Raw genomic sequence first — 21,603 nt, 5'->3', positions numbered from 1 at the left:
CATATTTCTGTAAAGTGTGGTACATTGTTGAATTCGTAATTTTTTTCTTCATCCTCTCATAAGGAAAATCAATATGGCGTCCATAAGGAAAAAAATTGACTATCGAGTCTCTGAAACAATGGGAAACAGAAAGAATCTGACGACAAAATTAGAATTGGTTGGATAAATACAAGCCGAATTTCGTATCTCGATTTTCAGTTTTTTCGAGATATCAAGGGAAACATTGTAGATATTTTGCATCTGTCAACACCAACACACTAAATAACTAAATAACGCAAAATTTTTTGTGATTTAAGCCACTCTGTATCGTTCTAACGGTTTTTGATATCCCTGTAGTGCCCCTCTAAATAGTTCTAACCTTGTATTCAAAAGTGCGCGTCCATGGAAGCATTACCACTAAAAACAATTTTAGCACTAAGTTTTGAAAAACAATGATATTATTTTAATCATTTCTTCATATCCCAAATAATCTCATTAGATTGGGATTGATCATAGTGTGCCCGAATTAGGAATATAATATAAAGGGTGACCCATTTTAGAAGATCCACTCAATTAGCTCCTTGGGAATATCCTGGACCAAATAATGTTTCAAATAAGTTTCTAAGTCTTCAGGGGGATATCAAATCCAGTCATTCAATGTTACCTTGGAATTTGATTTCATGGTCAAGTAGATTTTTGAATAGGGAATATACATTTTTCTTTGTAAAATGTTAAACTTCTTGAAAAATTAGAAACTTTTTTTCATAAAATGAATTTTTCTGGAGATATGATGTGTTTCATGTTAAAGATGATTATGATGAAGTAATTCAAAGTTATTTCTCATAAAATCATTTGTTTTTAATAATATAATAATAGGACTTTATTGATTCAAATTCTTTACAAATGAACAGAAAATCAAAACAATCCCAGGGCGAAGTTCAGATGGCATTCGATGATGCCTCTGTTCTGCCACTCAAACCCTGATTTAATAACTTAAACATAAAATTGATACATCCCAAAAAATAAAAAAATTATGCAAATAGCCCTATAATATGGCAGAAAAAAGCAAGCGAAATTGAGCAAAACATGAACAATTCAAAAGAGCCATCGATGATAACATAATAATCATGATTATTGTATTCCATATGAACATATTCAAAAATTAATGTCACCCAATTTTCGTTAGTGTTATTTTTCTTATTAATTTATTTCTACCCATTAAATTATTTTGTTGTTAATTGATGCTTTTAGTAACCGTCTGAAGCTTTGAACAGAGGATAGAACTCTGCATTTCTGATTATGGGAAAGGAAATTTAATTAGGTGAAATGTGAATTTAAGTTTTGTTTAGTTCTTTCAATTTAAAATAATTTTTTTATTTGTTATTTGTTTCTCTATACTGGTTCGTTTTTCTATGAATATTCAATTCTCCGAATATGCTCACTAGTTTATATGTAGAAAATTTTCATGAAACACTTCATATCTCCATAAAGGTTCTTTTTATATCATAAACGAAGGAGACAACATTTTCCTATTCTTTTATGAATAATTGGATTCTGTAAAGAAAAATGTATATTCCCTATTCAAAAAATCGACTCGACTTTGAAATCAAACCCTAAGGTCACATTGAATGTACCCTAGAAGATTAAGAAACTATAATTTCAAACATTTTTTTATCCAGGCTTTTCCTAGGGAGTTATATCAGTGGATCTTTTGAAATGGGTAACCATGAATACTGTGCGTGTGTGTGTAGTACTAGGAGAATATCAGCACCAATAAAAGGTATACCCATTACTCAATCTTTGTCATATGAACAATAAAAGCTGATTACCTGTGCACTATTTTGTGCGATAGCAAGATTTTCAGTTCCTTCTGTTTTTGTACGAAGAAGTAAGGAAAAGTTCCTTCATTTTACTGCCAAATAATCAGTTGTGTGGATTGAACCTCAACACCACGATGACGTTTGCCTTATAATATTAGTTGTACTGTTGTGTGATTATATACTGTTTTTGAGTGCTTGTTCTCCGAACAAAACAATCTATCATTTCCTCACAATGTAATTTTTGAATGGACAAATGGTTCAGTTCTCAGAGTTTGTAGGAAAATCGAGAATAATAAATAATGATGAGGCGAAGACTGATAAAACTTGCAACCACATTACATTTCAGAAAAATTTTGACTAATAGGTCGTAAAAGCACCTTGCTTCCTTTTTGTCAATGAAAGTAGTTTTTGAAATAATCATAATGTTTTTGGTGATTTGAATAATTTACATCACCTAATGAAATGAGAATGTAGAAAGCTCACAGTCCAACATTTGCAGGAAAACTCAGGCCAAGCTAAATATTTTCCAACTATTCTCAAATTTCTTAAATGAATAAAAAACGGAAATTTAAGGATAGCTTCTAATTTTTTTTTCAGTAATTCTTTGTTGGTCACTACCAACAAAAAATAATTTATATATTTTTGAATGCAACAAAATGTTTCTTGCTATGAAAGAATGAATTAAATTATTAAATGATTTTTTATTATATTTGCAAACTCCTAGGTTTCAGGTATTAGCTTCATAACAACTCTGTAGTATAATATTATCATTTATTCGTAATGGCAATGATTTAACATAGTGATCTAACATATAATGTTAATAAAAAAGTGATTGGTATCTATTTACAATGTTATTTACAGAACAAAATGTATTTGACCATGTCAAGAAAATATAGAATTCCTGTACAAGTTACAAATGTTTGGTATATTATAATACAATCACAGATAAAAATTTCTTCCTGGCCTAACGTTTATTACGTTACATAATTCACAAACTTAAGCAAGGAGTCAATAGATGAATTCAAACCTTATTTTGAAATCAGAAATATTGTATTACATTTGAATTTTCCTTTTGAATCAGGTTTATCAATATTGAATGGACAATCTAGTGTAATATTTACGATCCCCAATATATTTTAAGGATACTTAACCTTTATTCTTAAGTTGATGACTTCAGAACCAAATTCATTTATTGTTTTCAGGTACTTCATACTGTAATTCATCTTTCAATATTCCAATTGATTTGTTTTTAAAAAGATAATGTTCAACAATTTGAATTGATCTCTTGTGTGCCTAATAACTGAGAAAAACAATGTTATTGATAATTTCTCTTTTTTAGTCATATCTTCAAAATTAATTCAAAAAATACTCGATAAACTATTTTGACTCAAGAGATGGGACCCAAAGGTTTTTGTTATATCACATTTCCTTCCATACATAGATTGTATTCAAAAAGAATCAACAAAAAATAAAATAATAAAGAGCAATGATTTTTTTGCAGACAACAGTTTTTTCACACCTTGTGTGAAATATAAAATTTTCTTGCATTTTTAAAAAATTTTACTAAGATTTATATGATACTGAACAGTGCCAAAATATGAAAATATTATCCAAAATGATCAAAGAAAAAATAAAATGATCTTCTTATAACAGAAAATAAACTTTTATCTACAAAAATAAAGGTCGCCCTAACAAAACCTTGATTTGGTCTATAATAACGTATATATACAAAAAAAATTGGTCAAATTTTAGTTTTCAGCAAGATATATGTATGTTCTATTTAGTTTAATGCTATTTCAACCTTTTGAGCATATGGGGTGAACAATCTTATTTCTCTGGGCTCACATCAATTATGTTTTTCACCCTTTTGTTGAAGTAGTGATGATGTAAATAGAATTAATTATACAGGGTTAGAACTATTTAGAGGGGCACTACAGGGATATCGAAAACCGTTAGAGATACAGGGTGGCTTAAATTACAAAAAAGTTGCGTTATTTAGGGATGAGTGTGTTGGTGTGAACAGATCTGAAATATATCCAGTGGTTCCCGAGATATCTCGAAAAAACTGAAAGCCGAGTTTTCCTTTTTTTCTGTATAACTCATTCGTTTTTGGAGATAACTCCACGAAATTTGATTTGTAGTCATTATCCAATATAGAAATTCTAATCTGAAGGCACCATTAGTATCTCTATATTGCATAATGGGTATAAACCAAATTTCGTGAAGTCATCTCCAAAAACAAATGAGTTATATAGAAAAAAAAAAGAAAATCTCAATTTTCAGTTTTTTCGATATATCTCGGGAACCATTGGAGATTTTTTGAATCTGTTCACACCAACACACCAATCCCTTAATAACGCAACTTTTTTGTAATTTAAACCACCATGTCTTTCTAACGATTTTCGATATCCCTGTAGTGGCCCTCTAAATAGTTCTAATCCTGTATATATACAATATTATAGTTAAAATCATTCCTGTCAACATTTTGTTGGGACACCATGTTTATTTCCATTTTTTGTAAAGAAATTTAATTGGTTTTATCGAGACTTATTGAGTTTGAGAACTAAATAATTCAATGTACCAAATTGTTTAATTTCAAATTCTAGTCCGTTTCCTTGAATGAGGAAATATCACCAGCCAGCAGTAAAAATTTGAAGGAAACAACTGAAGTAGGATAAATTATTTTTCAATAATTACTTCTTATTGTTATTGGAAAATTCTTCATCTGTTGGTAGCATGAAGGGGTAAGGAGCCCTGGACTGTTGCGCCATCAATTCTGTATATAATTTCAGCTGTTCTTGAGATGTGAATTGGAGAAGTGGTGAACTAGTCTGCGGATACAAACTTTGCAATGCTGCCGAATACAAGAGAGGATCAATCATGGGGAAATATGGATTCACTCCCTTATTACTTTCGTAAAATTGCGACAAGTAATGAGGAAATTGGACCCCTTGCGGAAAGTACTTTGCAGCTGAGGCAGTTTCTGCACTGGCCTTATAGGCAGTATTATTACTTTCCACTTTCATACTGGGACGTTTATTAGTTGAAGAACTATGATTGGTTTGATTATTTTCCTCTCTGCATCTCTTATTTCGATTGTTGCCAGAAGACGTCGATGGTTTTATATAATCACCGTTCTCATTGCATTTTTTGATTTTGTAACTATTTGAATTTTCCATACCCATTTGTTTATTTGGGATTTGGTATAAGGAATAATCTGTATTTTTCAGTCTAGAGGACGTGTCTGGTTCTCTTGAAAATGAGGAAGGTACCTTATCTTTTGAGTCAACGAGGGTGATTTCCAGGTTTGATCCTAATTTTCTACCCTCGAAAATCGGCAAATTGGCAGCTTTCACAACATTTTTAGACGTGTTGAAGTTGAACGATGACGTAGCAGTCGAAGGAACACTAGGAATTCTAGTATCGAAGAAAGGTTTCTGAGGACTAGCCACAGTCAAATCGAGGAGATCTCCTCCAGTCGGTTTCATCAAATTCACAGGAGCTTTTGGAGTATGTACAGTGTAACTATTTAATAAAAAGTCTTTTGGATTTCCATAAACAGTTTTTTCAGAATAAGAATAAATGGACTTGGATTGAACAACCTTGGGAGGTGTTGTTGAGTCTGTCTTCTCTGGGAAAGGATATACATTTAATAGTTTACTAGTATTTTTTGTAGCTGATGGTACTGTAACTTTACTGATATTTAATGACTGAGGTACATTTATTGATAAATGTTTCACCGGTACACCCTGTGTAGAAATTTGCCGAGTGTCCTTTCTTGAAGATTTCGATGTGTGTACTGGTGTCGAAGGAATAAATGGATCTTTCACATCATTATTTGTAATAGTGTTAGAAACAGAACAGACAGGTGTTACTTCCAAACCACCTTCTTTCAAAATGTCTAATTTTTCTTTTCTCAGTTCATCTATGAGACGGGACGACTCTTGTTTTATGTCTTCCAGACTTGGTACTTTTTGATCATTCTCATCTGGAGATGTCGAATTGCATGGCACTATAACTAAATCTTTATTTTTACAACAATCTTTTATCTCATTTGAAATATCGTTTTCTTTGTATTCTACAGTCGATGAATCGTCAAGTTGTGTAGAAGGTTTTTCATCGATTGTAGAATTTTCAATTTTCACTGATAGTTTTTCTTCTTCTTTACATTCTTCTTTCGCTATATTTGTTATAACTGTTGATGACCTATTTTCGAGTTTTATCACGTCTTGAATTTCTTTATCAGAGTTTATTTCTTCCATTTTAACCACTTTAGCGAACTTATCTTTCTGGCGTTCTGGTTTCACTCTAACACTTCTCAAAGACGATATTTTCGGTTCTTGCTTAGAATTTCCAATGGTTTCCTGAAAAAAATTGAAATTTTAATTCGGGTAACATTACCACTAATACATTTTCACTTTCAATTTAATCGACTTAAATGGGTCTTTTTGGTTTTGGTTCAGTTCAAAGGCGGCAATATCATTCGTGACACATACATTTCTGCGCCTACTTCTCAATATATTTACGTCAATATAAACCCGCTTATTTCTTTTACTTTAGCATTGTCAAGTTCGAGATGTTGAAGATCGGTCAGGGTAGAGTAATGCTTAAACCAAATCTCAATAGTTCATTCCAGGGAAACAAATAGCTATCATTTTTCCCACTTCAAACGTCTGTAAGTCTAAAAACATGAGTCGTAACGGAATCTATATTGAAAATTTCAAATTTCTAAGTTTTTCCGATAAATAGTTATCGTGTTTACGGACCGGTAACACAGAACACTGACTGCCATAGTGGCGATCGCTAAAGAACAAATTCTGCGAGTACACTAAATTCCCAGTTCAACTTCTCATAATATTTTTTGTCAGCCTCAAGAAATGCAAAATCAACCTTTGGCACAGTTTCTGATACCTAAATAAAGATCCGAGTTCTAGAATAGATGTTGTATTATCGAGTGTTGCATCCGAGAACCAAACACTCTTGAGAAGCATGAGAATCGATGGTATTGAAAACTTTTATTCGATTCTAACCATAATTGAAACATATATTTTTTAACAAATATTCTCTGAAAAAACTTACTTTAGAATTCTGAGAGACTGTTGACTTTGGTGAAGGCGATTTATCGTTGGACGTCGAGCAAAGTGGAACATCTCTATCTGTTTCATCATCAACTTCAGATCGTGTTGCGTTGTTGGCAGATTTTGATTTCAGTCTTCTTCTTTCAGAAACCGGTAACGGTTTGTATTCTTCTCCTCTAATATGACGTTCATAAGGCAGTAAAAACCTGAAAAAAAAACAGAATAAATGATTATTATTGGCCGTCATCTCGCTTAATGAATCAGGAGATCATTAATAAATAACAAAAACAGAAATGGTCCCAACACGGAATCCTGAGGAACTCCAAGGCACACCAAGTGGCTCTTGGACTGCCAACGATCAACTTTTATTGACATGGTTCTGTTTTTGGGGATTATTGGGATGACAATGAATTTCTTGAGGGAATCAGGAAATTTATTTACCTTTCATAGTGTCTCTTGATAACTGTAGCTGCACTGGAGTTTTGCTGACCACTCATATCATCCGATATATTTTTCCAAATACGATTTGATGTTACCGAGTCATACCCTCCCATTTTTTGTACTTTTGTGTAGAAGTCGTGGAGATCAACTGAAAAAAAGGGAACTTTATTCAATGGCTATTAATTACTAATTAGTTTGATTAGAATATTTGAAGTATTAAGTTACGTAAGAAATTTCTAGTACGCATCCTCTTAAAATTCAAAGAATGCTTCACGATTTTATTTAAAATTATGGGATGAAAAAAAAATTACCAACCCATACACAAGTATTATACTTTTGTGGGTAATTGATGTTTGTTCATTCATTAATTAAGGTGGAATTTATGTACAGGGTGGGCAAATAAGCGAGGTAAGCGGCTTTATCTCAGGATCCACTCATCATAGAGACTTGCGGTAAAAAATGTTACCACTAAAGTTTATAAAAAAAAACACAAGAGAAATTGTTTTGAACTTCATACCTCTACCGCTAGGGGGCGTAATAGCTATAGACCAGGAGAAATATGAATTTTACTCGAAAATGTTTCATAACAAGTTGAAGAAAAAATATCAACACTGTGATTCTTGGAAAATAAAAAAACAGTATTATTATCATTATTATAAGTGATAATATATTATCATTATTATAAGTGATAATACTTACTCTCTTTAGATCCCAAACAAGGTGTTCGACCAAGAGGGGTTCTTTTCATCTTCATGAATGCAGTGAGTTTCTTTAAGAATTCTTTCGATTCACTATTATCTGACGATCTTGTACTTCTTCTAGGTGCGGAAGCCTCCAAACAGTATCCATTTTTATTATGACCTGGCTCGGAAGAAAGTTTAGACTGAAAAAAAAAATTGAAATAAGTACTTAAACAACGACTGATAAGGTAGTTGGAAAATTCAAAATAAATACTGCGGTATCATATCCCTCTATTACAAAAAATATGTTGAAGTAATAAATTTAGATTAACATAGTATTATTTCCAAAAGTATTGGGAAGTGATCAATATAATAGCATATTAAGTATCAAGAGCGCTCATGATGATCGTTTCACTAGATCCAGAGAAAATTCAAGAAATAAAATTACCAAATTTTTCCATGAATATAACGGACGGAGTTGAGATTTTTAGCATAGATATAAAATGAAAATTTCAAGCTCCGTGCAAAATTTCAAGATGATCACATAATCAAAATATTCGAGAAGAATATTGTTGAATAAATACACAATATTACCGTGACAACAGTGATCTCGGGTTGAGATGTTTTGTGTATTAAAATAATAACACTTATAAGCTTCGTGCAAAATTTCGTGTAGATAGTAAGTTCAAGCAGACTATCGAAAAAACAATTAAGAAACTACCGACGTGACGTCAGGACTGTCAGGAACATTTGAGTACCCCTTCATTCCCGCCCCAATTGCACCCTTGGATATTTCTATATACAAAATAGTCCAGATTTTATATTTGGCTTAGGATAGAACAACTTTTTTCATGAAAAAAAAAAGTTCATATAAACATATATCCTAAAACACTTTGTTTTCGAGATACATGGTGTAAAATTTTGAAGAGAAATCAGTTTTTATTTATAACACTAGTATTATCACATTCATTGTTTTAATTTTTGGGTCTATTTAATGTAACGTTTCGAATTAGGCAAGTGTCTCATTTCGAAATTATTCAGTGGCGTAGATATAGAGGTACGATGATTTTTTTCCTATTGAAAATCTACGCCACTGTCTTTTGAATTTTCTTTATAGAATGTACCGTTTTCAATAACATCGAGTACAAAGCAAGATATAAAGCAAAAATAAATTATGGTTCTTCATTTAGCAAATTTGAATTGTTCAATTTTGCGTCTTTAGAAGGTGTGTGTTGAAAGAAATTGCTCACATTTTGAACTATTTTTGTAAATATTTTTATTGTTTGAGTGTTTGATGAATGTTCTTTCTGAAATGTTCGATCAAATGTCATCTGAAAGCGTTATAATAAACTACGCCCATTTTTGTACTTCCATTTATCACTAAATGGGTAAAATTTGAAAAATTTATTTTTGTGAATAGTGTTTGCTTTGTACTCGATTATCTCGAAAACGGTATATTCTATGAAAAAAATTTAAGAATCTTTTTTTTTCGGTAAAACTCTCTTGATTTCAGAAATGGAATGATTTTATCGAGAAAAAAAAACAAACAGTGGCCTAGATTTTCAATAGGAAAAGGATCATCGCATGACTGTATCTACGCCAATGGATAATTTGGGCGGGAGATTATTACCTAATTCGAAACACTATTATTCAGACAACAATACCTAAAAATTGAAACTTTATTGTTTTCAAACAGTTGAAAATTTTTTTTTTTTTCAAACTTCAACACCCGGTATCTCGAAAACGATGGGATATATGTTTATATGAACTTTTTTCCATTGAAAAAGTTGTTCTATCCGAGACAAAGGTTATTGAACCAAAATATGGACCACCTGTACAGTGGTGTGGCCTGTGGGCTCATGAATGAACGAATGCTCAAAAACTCCTGTTTCAAGTCAGTGCTATCCCAATTTTTTCAATATTTCAATTGAGTATACCGGGTGTCCCAAGTTATCGTATACAGGCAATATCTAGCTCATTTGACTAGATAATAAAAAAATTGCTGTGAATAACATCAACGTACCTTCCCAATGATGTATGAAAAAAGTTCTTACATTTGACATACCTGTCGTAGCTACCCCTAATAATAATAATAATGAGATTATAAATAATTTTGAATACTTGCTTTAAATGTTTTATCGTTTTTTGAATTGCATAGTAGGTGTTTTGGTTGCAATTCTTACTTCACGAAATGTTAAAGTTTTTGTTGTTATTAATGAAAAAATACCAAGTATCTGCTATCGTTATATTCCAAATAGAATGACACGCAATTTTCACTGACAATATACAGGGGGTGCCATTTGAAAATAAAAAGTTGGGGGTAGCTACCACAGGGGCTGTCAAATGTTAGAATTTTTTTATACATCATTGGGTAGTTACTTTGATGTTATTCAAAGCAATTTTTTTATTATCTTGTCAAATAAGATAGATATTGCCTGTATACGATAACTTGGGACACCCGCTATAAGTAGTGTAATTAGGATTCGGTTAAATTGTGATATCATATTACGTTTTATCATTACATTATTTGAACTGAATAAAAGATATAGAACAACATATTTGTTATTAATACACAATTGAATTCATGTTTTGTTTCCTGTGTCGATAATATTTCACATTCAAAATTAATCACCTTCTTTCAAGAAATCGACTGCTGATAACACCGAAAGATAAATTTCATACAAGTCTTAATGTTATTGGAAAAGACTACTGCAAATATTATTCAATGCTTCATTTAATCCTCCTATCTCAAATTATTGAGAAAAATCGTATGCGTTTTCACTGATATATTGAGAATTTTTTTCTTATATTCTTCTTGAATTTTCTATGGTTCTGTTGTGGAGATGCGATCTATATGAAATTTTGCATGAAGCTTCAAACTGGTATTCTTGATCTAAATGCAAAATTCTATTTCCATCGAATTTGTAGTTTTGATTATTATAATATTTATAATGATAAAAATATAGAGTCGAATAATAGTATATTCTAAAACAAGTTGCAGAATGGGCTCCTATTCCAACACGAATGCGAAATTCGAAAACGAGCGACGAAGGAGCGAGTTTTGGAACGCATGAGTGTTGGAATTGCCTTCTGCAACGAGTATTAGACGATATTTTCTCTATTTCAGTCAAGTTTTGCGAAATATTGTCGAAATTCAATGAAAAATTCAGATTATATATCCTAGTGACTTTTGTATTGTATCTTGGCAGTTGGTGTGACTGTTACGAAAATTGACAGATTATGGAATTTGAATATGAATCGTATGTTTCGAATTTAGACATAATTTACAATTACACATTGAATTCGTGAATTATGTCTTACGAAATCGATTGAACACTACCAGAATTATGAGAATTTGCGAATATGTAGCAAATCACTTCTCTATATCCCCAAATTATATAATATTGACAATTATTGACGTTTGTTGAAATTTGATAGGATTGGAAGTCAGCATAGACAACCACAAAACGAAAAATATATCTGAAAACGATGCTGTAATGAGTTCATTACAGCACTGTTTTTTAGAACTGTAATAAACTCATTACGATACAGAAATAGAGAAAGATAAATAACATACTGGAAGATATGTCACATATTCTAAAATAACTGAAAATTCTAGCGGGGAAATAGAAAATATTTTTTCTTAAACATTTTCAAATATTTTTCTCTATTGAGTTTCAGATCATCAATTATTGAATAATGATCCATATCAATAATAATCAGTAGTGTGTAGCCGTAAATTTTGTGGTATTTCTAGTGATAAATACATATCATCTATTCCGGATATGAAGATAGAAAATGCAATAAACTGAATTTTACATTATAATTCGATAAAAACTTTAATTTTGAATATAAATTCTAGCAGAACTTTTATGACATACCAGAATCATAAAAAACAATATATTAACTGGAAGTTGTTTCCAGTCCTCTCAAATGCTTAAATTGATACCTAAATATAACTGACACCTAAACTGTCAGTTAAGTGGATCTGTGGGAATGATTAATGGATTTTAAAATGATTTTTTCAAATCTATCCAGGGAAACCATTATTTTGGAACTAGACTTCTAGTTATGGGTAGAATTGAAAATTTTGATAGTCATTGTGACAATTGTAGGTAAATTGATAGAATCTATTACCAACTTTGTCTACATATTCGATTATGTGAGATGGAGGGGGATAAGCAAAGGTTAGGTTTTTATAAGGGGATGCCTAAGATTTCTGGATCCATCTAGTTGACGTTAAATTCATGTTGTATTTTTGCTCATGCGATATTTCAGGCGGGGACAACAAAATTTAGGGAGAGGCCGTCCCCTGGCCCCCTATAGCGCCGCCACTGGGGAATATAAGAAACATTCCAACGGTTTGAAACGAATAAAAAGGTTTATTGAAACCGATTTAGAAAAATAATAAAAAAAACCTTGCAAAGACATAAAGAAATGTTTTTATCTACATCTACACATACAGGGTGATTCACCGCGATGACCTATTAGGCGTTTATGGGAAACTAATAATAATTTTGTGCAGAAAATTTGCATGTTGGGGTTTGAGACAATGATTTTTCTCTCTAAGATATTTTCAATTCTCTACAACTTCCGGTTATACCGAAAACGGACAACCATTTCTTTATTTCAAATAGCAAACCCAGAGTATATTATTGAATTATTTGTTAGTTTTTTGGTGACAAATTCAGCAATGTGCCATAACTTTGGTGAAAACTCAACGGTTTTCTTCGAAAAAAACCTTTTTCATTTTCGATTCTACAAACACGTAGTATTATATGAGTGTTTGCGGTTTGGACCAAAAATGTACAGGGTGTTCAGAAGATCATGCATTTGGACAACTGAAATTCATCAAAACTCAAGATTCTAAAAACCTATATTTTTATTATTTCAGTCAATTCTACGCACCAAAGAGGGGGGTTACTTGAACAAACCCTATATAGTATATCCAAAGTCACTTGAACTAGCCAACAAAAATGCACAGCCATAGATATCCCTTTAAAATGGATACCGCGATCCGCTAAATACCGGGGTTTATATTAAAGTATTGTTAGGCAATGAATTCACTGGCCCCAAAGGAATTTCTGGAAACTAGGACCACCCTTGTATAATTCCTCCAAGTGACTTTGGATATACTATACCTGATATGAATACTTTAAGAGTTATCGAGTAAAAACCCCAATTTCTAACTGTGTGGAGTAGTCTGTGACTTCCGGAAACCTCAAAAAGAAACTAAAATTCGATGTTTCTATAACTAACGGGTGTTTTTTTTCGAGGTATATAACTTTAAGTTGGCATTACTGTTCAAGATGGCGACCGATTTAACAGCTGTCAAGTGATTTATTCTCAGTTTGGTTTGGCAATTCATCATGAATAGACTCACGCCTGAACAACGCTTGCAAATAGTGCAATTTTATTTCGAAAATAATGGTTCTGTGCGGAATACGTATCGCGCACTACGTCCATTTTATTTTGTTTAGCGATGAAGCGCACTTCTGGTTGAATGGCTACGTCAACAACCAAAACTGCCGCATTTGGAGTGAATCCTCAAGTGTATGTCGAAACACCGTTACATCCAGAAAAACTGACTGTTTGGTGCGCTTTATGGGTTGGTGGAACGCCCATAACGCAGACTCAACAGTTGTGAACCAGTTGTCAATATTACAATATTCTATGAATTTTCTGATGAACGCATTCTGTCAGTTTCCGATGTGAAGCGGTCGCCATCTTTAGTAGCGAATTTATTTTATGCTACTTTTTGGTAAGTAACTGACATTAGTTGAGTAACTGACATTAGTGACAGTGATTTTGGGGCTAAATTTAAATTTCAAATATAGCAATAATGGGAACTGAAACATATGTGACATCTGTGAGTTTATAGGCATTGCCTAAACTTTAATCTATGTTTAATAATAATAACAATATACGCTTATTCATATTCTGAAATGTTACTCTGAATAAATTTTCCATATATTGAAGAATAAAATAGTAATAAAACCGAAAGCAAATTTGGAAATTAAAATCGATATTATAACAGAAAATTGTCTCTCATCATAACGTGATCTTCAAGAAGGACCAATAGAACCTATTGCTGTCAAGAAAAGGCGCAACCCGTCCAGCAGAGAATACTAACGTTACCAAAGCGATACCTATCAGTAGCGGAGCTACTTACGCTACCGATCTTTCTGCTGAAAGCGCCCAATGATTCGCTTCCCGACTGCTTTTGAGGTTAAAAACCCATAGATAACCTACCGGTTGTGAGTAAACGATTAAACTCACCTTGGCGGTGAAAGACGTCACCACCGAACATTCTGACTCGTTGCTCTCGGATCCTGGCGAAACGCTCCTCTTTTTCCGCTTGCCCCTAGGACGTCCTTTCAGCTTAGGAGCAAGGTGATTGCACAGCAATTCGTGGCCCTCCAAGTCCGGATATTCGAAGGTGTCCTTGCAGAACATCACCCTGGTGTTTTCTGCACCGAAGGAAAAGCCGCCCAGGGCCTTTACGATGTTGTATTTCAGGAACTCGTCTTCTACGCCCTCCAAACGTTTCATCATCGCCCTGTACCGGCAGTATTTGGGGTAACTAAGGATCACCACGGACGGTCCGAGATCATCGTCAGATTCGTTTTCTGGAAATTAAATGAATAAATGAAATAAGTCGGGAACTTCAAAGGTTTAATATGGACGCTTAAGACAATGTTGCTGATTGATAAAGAGAATTGGCAGAGTCGATATGATACAGACGCGTTTCTGACACGTGCCAATACGCTCTATTAGTGATGACGTCACACACCGCCATTTCAGTTCTCCTGTCAGTGTTCGGAATCCAAACAAACAAATTGTCATTCAAATTAGTACGTTGTTGTTGAAGAAATTGACTTATTTTGATAAATAAGATTATTTAAGGAACGATTTTACTATTAATTGATAGACAGAAGGCACGAGATTAATGCCAGTAAGTTCGAACTTGAAGTTCAACTAATAAACACGGCTTTATACAAAATCTGGGGAATGATACAGGATTCAAACTTACTGGTATTAACCTCGGTCCTTCTGTCTATCAATTAATACTGAAATCGTTCCTCAAATACTCTTATTTATGAAAATAAGCCAATTCCTTCAACGACACCCTACTAATTTGAATGACAATTTATTTGTTTGGATTCCGAACACTGACAGGAGAACCAAAAATGACGGTGTGTGACGTCACAGTAATAGAGCTGTGAGCCGATGGAAATCGCTTAAGAGGGAACAATACGTGACATTCTCGTGATCTGTCAATATTTTCCCAAATAATGTGCGGTATTGCAATAACGATTGAATGATCAGTAGAAGTTAGTAATATTACAATAGTTCCAACTTTCGTCTAAAGGAAGTACTTCAGGCGTCTTTTTATAAATTGTCACAAAATTGTAGTTTTGCCTGTTTTGTAATGATTTACTGTAGGATTTTTAAAATACATCATTACGAAAAACGAAAAGTTACCAAAATTATTTTTTTTTTTATCCGCAAATCAACAATATTGAAATTCTACAATGTAGATTATTGTTTGAATGAATTATGTGAAAACCCATAAAAATCGTTGATTTGTATGAAGAAATAAATATCTCTAATTTTGTTTTGAACCGAATAGTCACGTGGTGGTGTTCCCTCTTGAGTGTCAGATAACACCTTTAGATTTTTTCCCCTGGAGACATTCAAAGTCGACAGTCTATAAAACACAGCCCTAGAATGTAGAATAATTGAAAGTATGTCAAGTGTACAACTTTGCTTCCGCCGTTTTGCAATAGATAGCTGTAGCGGTAAGTGGTAGTCGAAATAAATAGATCGTAGATGTCATACAATAAGCTTAGGTATTTGTAAACAAAACGCCATCGAAATATTAGTCGATTTGTGTCTGCATCATAAAGTTATTCTCGATTAAACATGTCAGTTTACGAGCCAAATTCTCGTCATTTGCGAAAGGTTTAATTTGCTGCTTTAATATGAGGAAATCTGCGCTCGAGGCTCATCGAATGCTCTCAAATAATAGCGGTTAGGCCGGTATTAGTGGAAGATCATGCTGATAGTGATTTGGTCGTCGAAGGTGGAAGAGAGAAGGTTTTCGAAGATGCAGAATTGGAGGTATAACTTGATCAAGACTCGTGTCAAACTTATGAACAAACTGTATTTCTACCAAATCATAAGAATATTATTATTATTTTTACTCAATTATTTTTATTTAGAGATTTATACAACCAACTCCTGGTGCGTTTCTGAAATAATAGTAAATCGAAAAAAAAAAAGGAAATCCCAACATTCGATCAACATTGTCATTGCATTCATTGTGGACATGGCAACATTACAATGGTATGGTTAATTGATTTCCGTGATAAGGGGATCGAAGGAATTAGGAACCGCAAGTTTAAGAGGATTGTCGGTTTTAACCCGAACGTAATTGGTTAGCAGTGGGATAAGGTTCAATCGAATAACAACTTTTGTCTAGGGTGAGCAGAATTCTTACCCATTCACAGAAATTATATCGGTTAGCTGTAGTCGATGTAAGTCACGAAGAGTAATTTTTATGAAATAAAAAAGAAAGCAATTACTTGAAGTAGCGGTCATTTGAGCGCATGGTATTCCAAATGCGCTCTTGGAGACCACGGAACTATGGATAGATATAGCTACAGTGACATGTAGGTATAGCCCATATAGTAATAAACATAGATAGAGGGAGTATACGCAATTTTTACATGTCCCCAACATGGTTAGATTACTTTGTCGGATTGTGATATATTTTCAAGTCCACAATTTTACTATATCGTAATGAATGTATATTATATTGAATGAAATATATTTATTTGAGTGATTCTCGATTAAATATGCAAATTTGAATATTTGTAATCTGATATTTTTTCCAATTGTCGAATTTATAATTGGCAACTATTGCTCTCCTAATGTCATCGGTTGTTTCACGTCGTTTGGCGCGCTTGAAGTTTGTTTTATGAATTTCTGATATATTTAGGTATTTATTTTAATATATTTTGAGTTAATATGAAACGTTGATTCACTATGGGACATGAGAAGTGCGTTCTTTGTGGAGAAACTCATGTATTGACTGAAATATCGTATCATTGATATGTTTTCATTTACGCGCGCTTCATATCAAATTTGATAGTTCATGTTGGTGGGGCGAAATTTGGGGACTGAAAATGACATATGCTCCCTCTATCTATGTTAATTACTCTTAGGTATAGACAAAAGTCCAATAAATGCTTGAGTGAACGAGGGTTAAAAAGCTCCCAACCTCACGTCAGTAATTTCCTAATTTTTTTTGGATATTCTGCTTGAATTTCGATGGTTCTGGTGACGCGATCGGAATGAAATTTGGCATGAGTATTTTTTAACTATTGTCATTCAACATTCTAATGCAGATTTTTATCTCGATCAAATATATAGTTTTGAAATTACCAGGAATAGTAATTTACGTAACAAGTCCAGAAAATAGGGTTTTTTTGGACGAATAGACAAAATTCTGTGAGTCTGTGAGTCCAAAAAAAACCATTTTCGGGCGTGTTACGTACAATATTTTTTCGGCAACCATGTAAAATAACACTATTGCTGCTGCTTTCCATATTTTATTACGATTGCGATCAAAAAACATGCAAATTTTTGACAACTAATTTCATATGAACTGTCAGCCGTTATCTCGGTTGCTATGGATTCTATGATTCTTTTCCGGCCTAGTCCGGGAAGTACGTACTTTCCGGACTAGGCCGGGAAATGCTACTTTCTCAGAGAAAAAGCGTCCGGGAAGTGAGCACTTCCCGGACGGTTGCCGAAAAACAATATTTCTAACAGATTTAGTTTTCTATGGTTCAGGACGATGGTTGTTGACGCGATCAACATAACGTTGTTGAAATGGTGCAGACGAAGTTATCAACAAGAAATTGTTATTTTATATACAGAGTGTTTCCAAATTAGACGTGAACCTTGGAGGGCGTGTTAGTATGATTCATTTGCTTTCGTTTGAGCCAAATTTAGTGAAAACCAACGATAAATAATGGATACTCACTTAAAATTTGCTTCTCCTTCTCCACATCTGAGAAATCCAAGGAACTTTCGGAAAGAGAAACTGGACTAACTTCTTGCGCTTCTCCGTCAGGTGGTTCTTTGATCTGTTTGCAGCTTTTTCCCAATCTTCCCCACGTCCATTCTGCATCTACGGTTATCCACGTTACCAGATCCTCGACTCTCAGTACAACTTTTTCTGCTATCGCCAACACTTCATCCTGGGGAATAAAAAGATATATATCAACCTAACGTATTTCTCAAAAGTTTTGGCACAAATTTCAGCATGCTGAAATTTTTTCAATTGCAGAGTGAAAAAATTTTATAATTGAATTAAAAATAAAAAAATGTTGTAACGGCTTTGAAAAGAACAATTATTCAATGTTTTGCCTTTTAACAGCTCAGTTCCTGTAATCGATTGCGTTGTAATAGCTTAAAAATTGGAGCTTAGTAAAAGTGATTATAATTTAGATGGTAAGATGGTTGAAGCTCAAATAGTTCGACTTTTTGAATATCAAAATGTTTCGCGGAGAACAATTGCTGAATCTACCGAAAAGTGGAAGACCTCCACTGGATTTAGAGCAAAAGTGCCAAGAATAAAACCAAAAAATGTCATTGAGAAAACTATTGCGGAGTTACAGTGTTTCCATGAATACAATCTCAACAAAATTGAAGAGAAAGAAATGTCCAAAGTTAGTATTTATTATTATTGGGTGTAGTAAAAAGAAATAAATTATTTTTACGATAGATGGCTTTAGTTATCTGTATCTCGCGTTATATAAGTCCGATCAGGTTTCACTAGATGTCGTTATAAAGATGAGATTTCGTACTACAAAATCTTTTCTGAGAGTTTTGTGATCAGTTGATTCTGTTTAGTTTTTGCACGCGTCAAAGATAGACACTAACAAAGAGAAAATTTCGCTATATTTTACAGGTTTTCTTAGATAAAGGCGAAAATGCAAGACAGACGGTTGGAAATGTAGATAAGTGTTCATGGTCGCTGGCCCTGTATTTTCCTGATTATTTGAAAATTCCAATTTCGATTGAGATGAAAATTTTTATTTGGATGTAGAATGATAATTTATGGGCTCGTGTCAAATTTCATATCAGTCGAAATTAATTAAGATGTGAAATAACAAGTTCAATGTTCACACAGAATTTAATATCGAACAAGTCACCAGAACTAGAGAAAATTCAAAAATATCAAAAATAAATTACTCAATATCTACGTGTCTACTACAAAACTGACAGGTTTGATATTTTGGGTGTAGTTATGAAATAACAATTCCAAGATGGTCACATCATAGAAAGAATATCGGAAAATAAATACCCAATATTTGCGAGTACCTATATAATATAGTACAATAATTTAAAGTTTTTTGCAATTTTATTTTGATATCGCTATAGAAACCTCAGAAAATTCGAGAAGAGTATGAAAGAAAAATCCGACCGAGTGGAAATTTGGAAAGTTCATTCAAAAGTCCCGACTTCACGTCAGTATTTTCCTTTTTTTTTTTCATTTTCTATGGTTCAGGTGAAGGTATCAACACGAAATTTTGCACAAAGCTTAAAATTTTTATTTTATTCCAATACCCAAAATCCATATCCTTTGATCAAGTCTGTAGTTTTGAAATTACCAGGAAAATGGCATTTCCAACCTCCATATTTAAGAAACCCCAAGTCGCATTAAAAATTATAGAAAATATGAGGAAAATATAGTTATCTGTTTGGTAAACGACTGCACAAAAAGTTTGTTATGATACGGTGGTACTGAATGAACATTTTTTCACAACGTCCTTGTATTCCGAATAGTTTCTAAGTCATGAAATTTTCAATATTCGGTTAGGAGTTTTGTGTGTTGCAGCGTGTAATTTCAATCAGGCGCTCAACAGAATGCGCCAGTAGTTCCATGTCATTCCCATTCCCAAGACTGGACAGTCAATAACCAGTGGCGTACCCAGACATAAGCCTTGGGAAAGGGATAAAGAAAAAAAATTATTCGATATGATATTATGAATTTACAGACACTTCTTGAAATTGATTTTCAATTCGAGTAGTTCAGTGTTTTTCAGATCTTATCAATTTTTACCCGATTGTTCATTTTTGTCATAAATTTGGCATTTATAGCCCGTAAGATCAGATCAAACCCTTTGATATAACCGCTGGTTGATGAATTCGTTGATTACATTTTCACACAATTAAATTATTAAGCGTTGTTACTTATAATGGATATTCCTCATAGGATATGTCCGTCTTATGCCCCCCTTGGGTACGCCACTGATCAGAACATTCACAAAAAGGTTCAAGGAACATCAGTCATTGATATATGCATTTATACTGTGGAACATCGTAACGATAAATCGGTTTTTTTTCATACGTTACTTGTTCAAAATTTCATTATGAATTTTTACATCCTGAAAACGAAGGATAAAAAATTATACATCTTGGAATATGATTCGACTAAACCAGGTCATAATTTTAGAAAGGGATAGTTCTATCAAAAATCAGTTTTTTCGAGTGAAATATTTTTCTCGAATCCCCTCTCCCCATTATAGTCAACTCTAGTTACGCCAATGAGCCCAACAATAAAACTTTCCGATGAGAAAACATACCTGTTGAATTCCCCAATATTCGAAATACATATTTGGAAATTCAGAATATTTTATGAATTAATAATATATTGCAAATTTTACTAAAGTAAAATTTATTAATATTAATAATAACAAAATATTGCAAATTTTACTAGAGTAAAATTTGCAGTCTTTTAAAATAAATTATCTAAATTCATATAATCATATAATGACTATCTATAAAAATTTAATGAATCATTGTCACAATATTCGTTTCCGATTTCATGTTCATATCTCGCAAATTTTCTGAGAAATTATTTCCTTATAAATACAATAAATTTAACTTTTTGCATTCAAAATTCAATTTTTTTTCAAAAAAATATCATGCAACTAGTTGTTTCCGAAAAGGGGGGATATTTTCATCTGTTTTTTTTTTTTCAATTCTGCTCATTCCAAAATATTCACTGTAAAAATTTCGAGAGAAGTGGAATCTCCATTCTTCTAATAATTGTGTTTTTATTATTACAAAAAATAATCCAAAAACTAAATTCTACCTTCGAAAACTGTTAGTTCTATTGTTCCTTTAACAAATATTAATCATTTGCCTTATGATGTTTTGTTGTTATTGTTATGGACAGAGTTTTATGGAGATCAAAACAAATTATAGTGCAAGGTCAAGATTATTGAGTGAACAAATCATTTCGTTTGGCTTGTTATTTGCTGGAGAATAACGATAAAAATTAGAAAATAATTTATGTACATATTTCAGGGGCTTTGGAGCGCGCGTCCATTCATGCGCCAGTAGTACCCTCAAAGATCTGTACATCCAAGGATGTAAATTGGCGCATGAATGAACAAGCGTTCGAACGGTTTTTTTTTTTATTTTCGATTTTCTGCTTGTATTTTCTATAATTCTGATGACGCGATTATTTTTGATTCATATAAAGGGTTTTTTTTAGGGTTATAGAACTTCAAATTGCCATAA

At 32.8% G+C, this 21,603-nt stretch overlaps 1 protein-coding gene across 2 annotated transcripts in view; it reads right to left on the bottom strand.

The window, feature by feature from the left end:
* Positions 1-4,080: 4,080 nt before the first annotated feature.
* Positions 4,081-21,603, bottom strand: part of LOC123670949 (AT-rich interactive domain-containing protein 5B-like) — a 30,155-nt gene continuing 12,632 nt past the window's right edge. For both annotated transcript variants that reach the window (XM_045604545.1, XM_045604546.1), the window contains exons 3-8: positions 18,053-18,269; positions 14,278-14,627; positions 8,018-8,201; positions 7,319-7,466; positions 6,879-7,083; positions 4,081-6,163 (exon numbers count right to left, since the gene is read on the bottom strand). In XM_045604545.1, the coding sequence (XP_045460501.1) occupies positions 4,493-6,163; positions 6,879-7,083; positions 7,319-7,466; positions 8,018-8,201; positions 14,278-14,627; positions 18,053-18,269 (2,775 nt within the window). In that variant the 3' untranslated portion in view covers positions 4,081-4,492. The remainder of the gene's footprint in view (positions 6,164-6,878; positions 7,084-7,318; positions 7,467-8,017; positions 8,202-14,277; positions 14,628-18,052; positions 18,270-21,603) is intronic.

Source organism: Harmonia axyridis, chromosome 1 (genome assembly GCF_914767665.1).
Source record: "Harmonia axyridis chromosome 1, icHarAxyr1.1, whole genome shotgun sequence".
NCBI classification, from domain to species: Eukaryota; Metazoa; Arthropoda; class Insecta; order Coleoptera; family Coccinellidae; genus Harmonia; species Harmonia axyridis.
The sequence above is the reverse complement of the archived record's forward strand: the minus strand, read 5'-3'. Positions and strand labels throughout refer to the sequence as shown.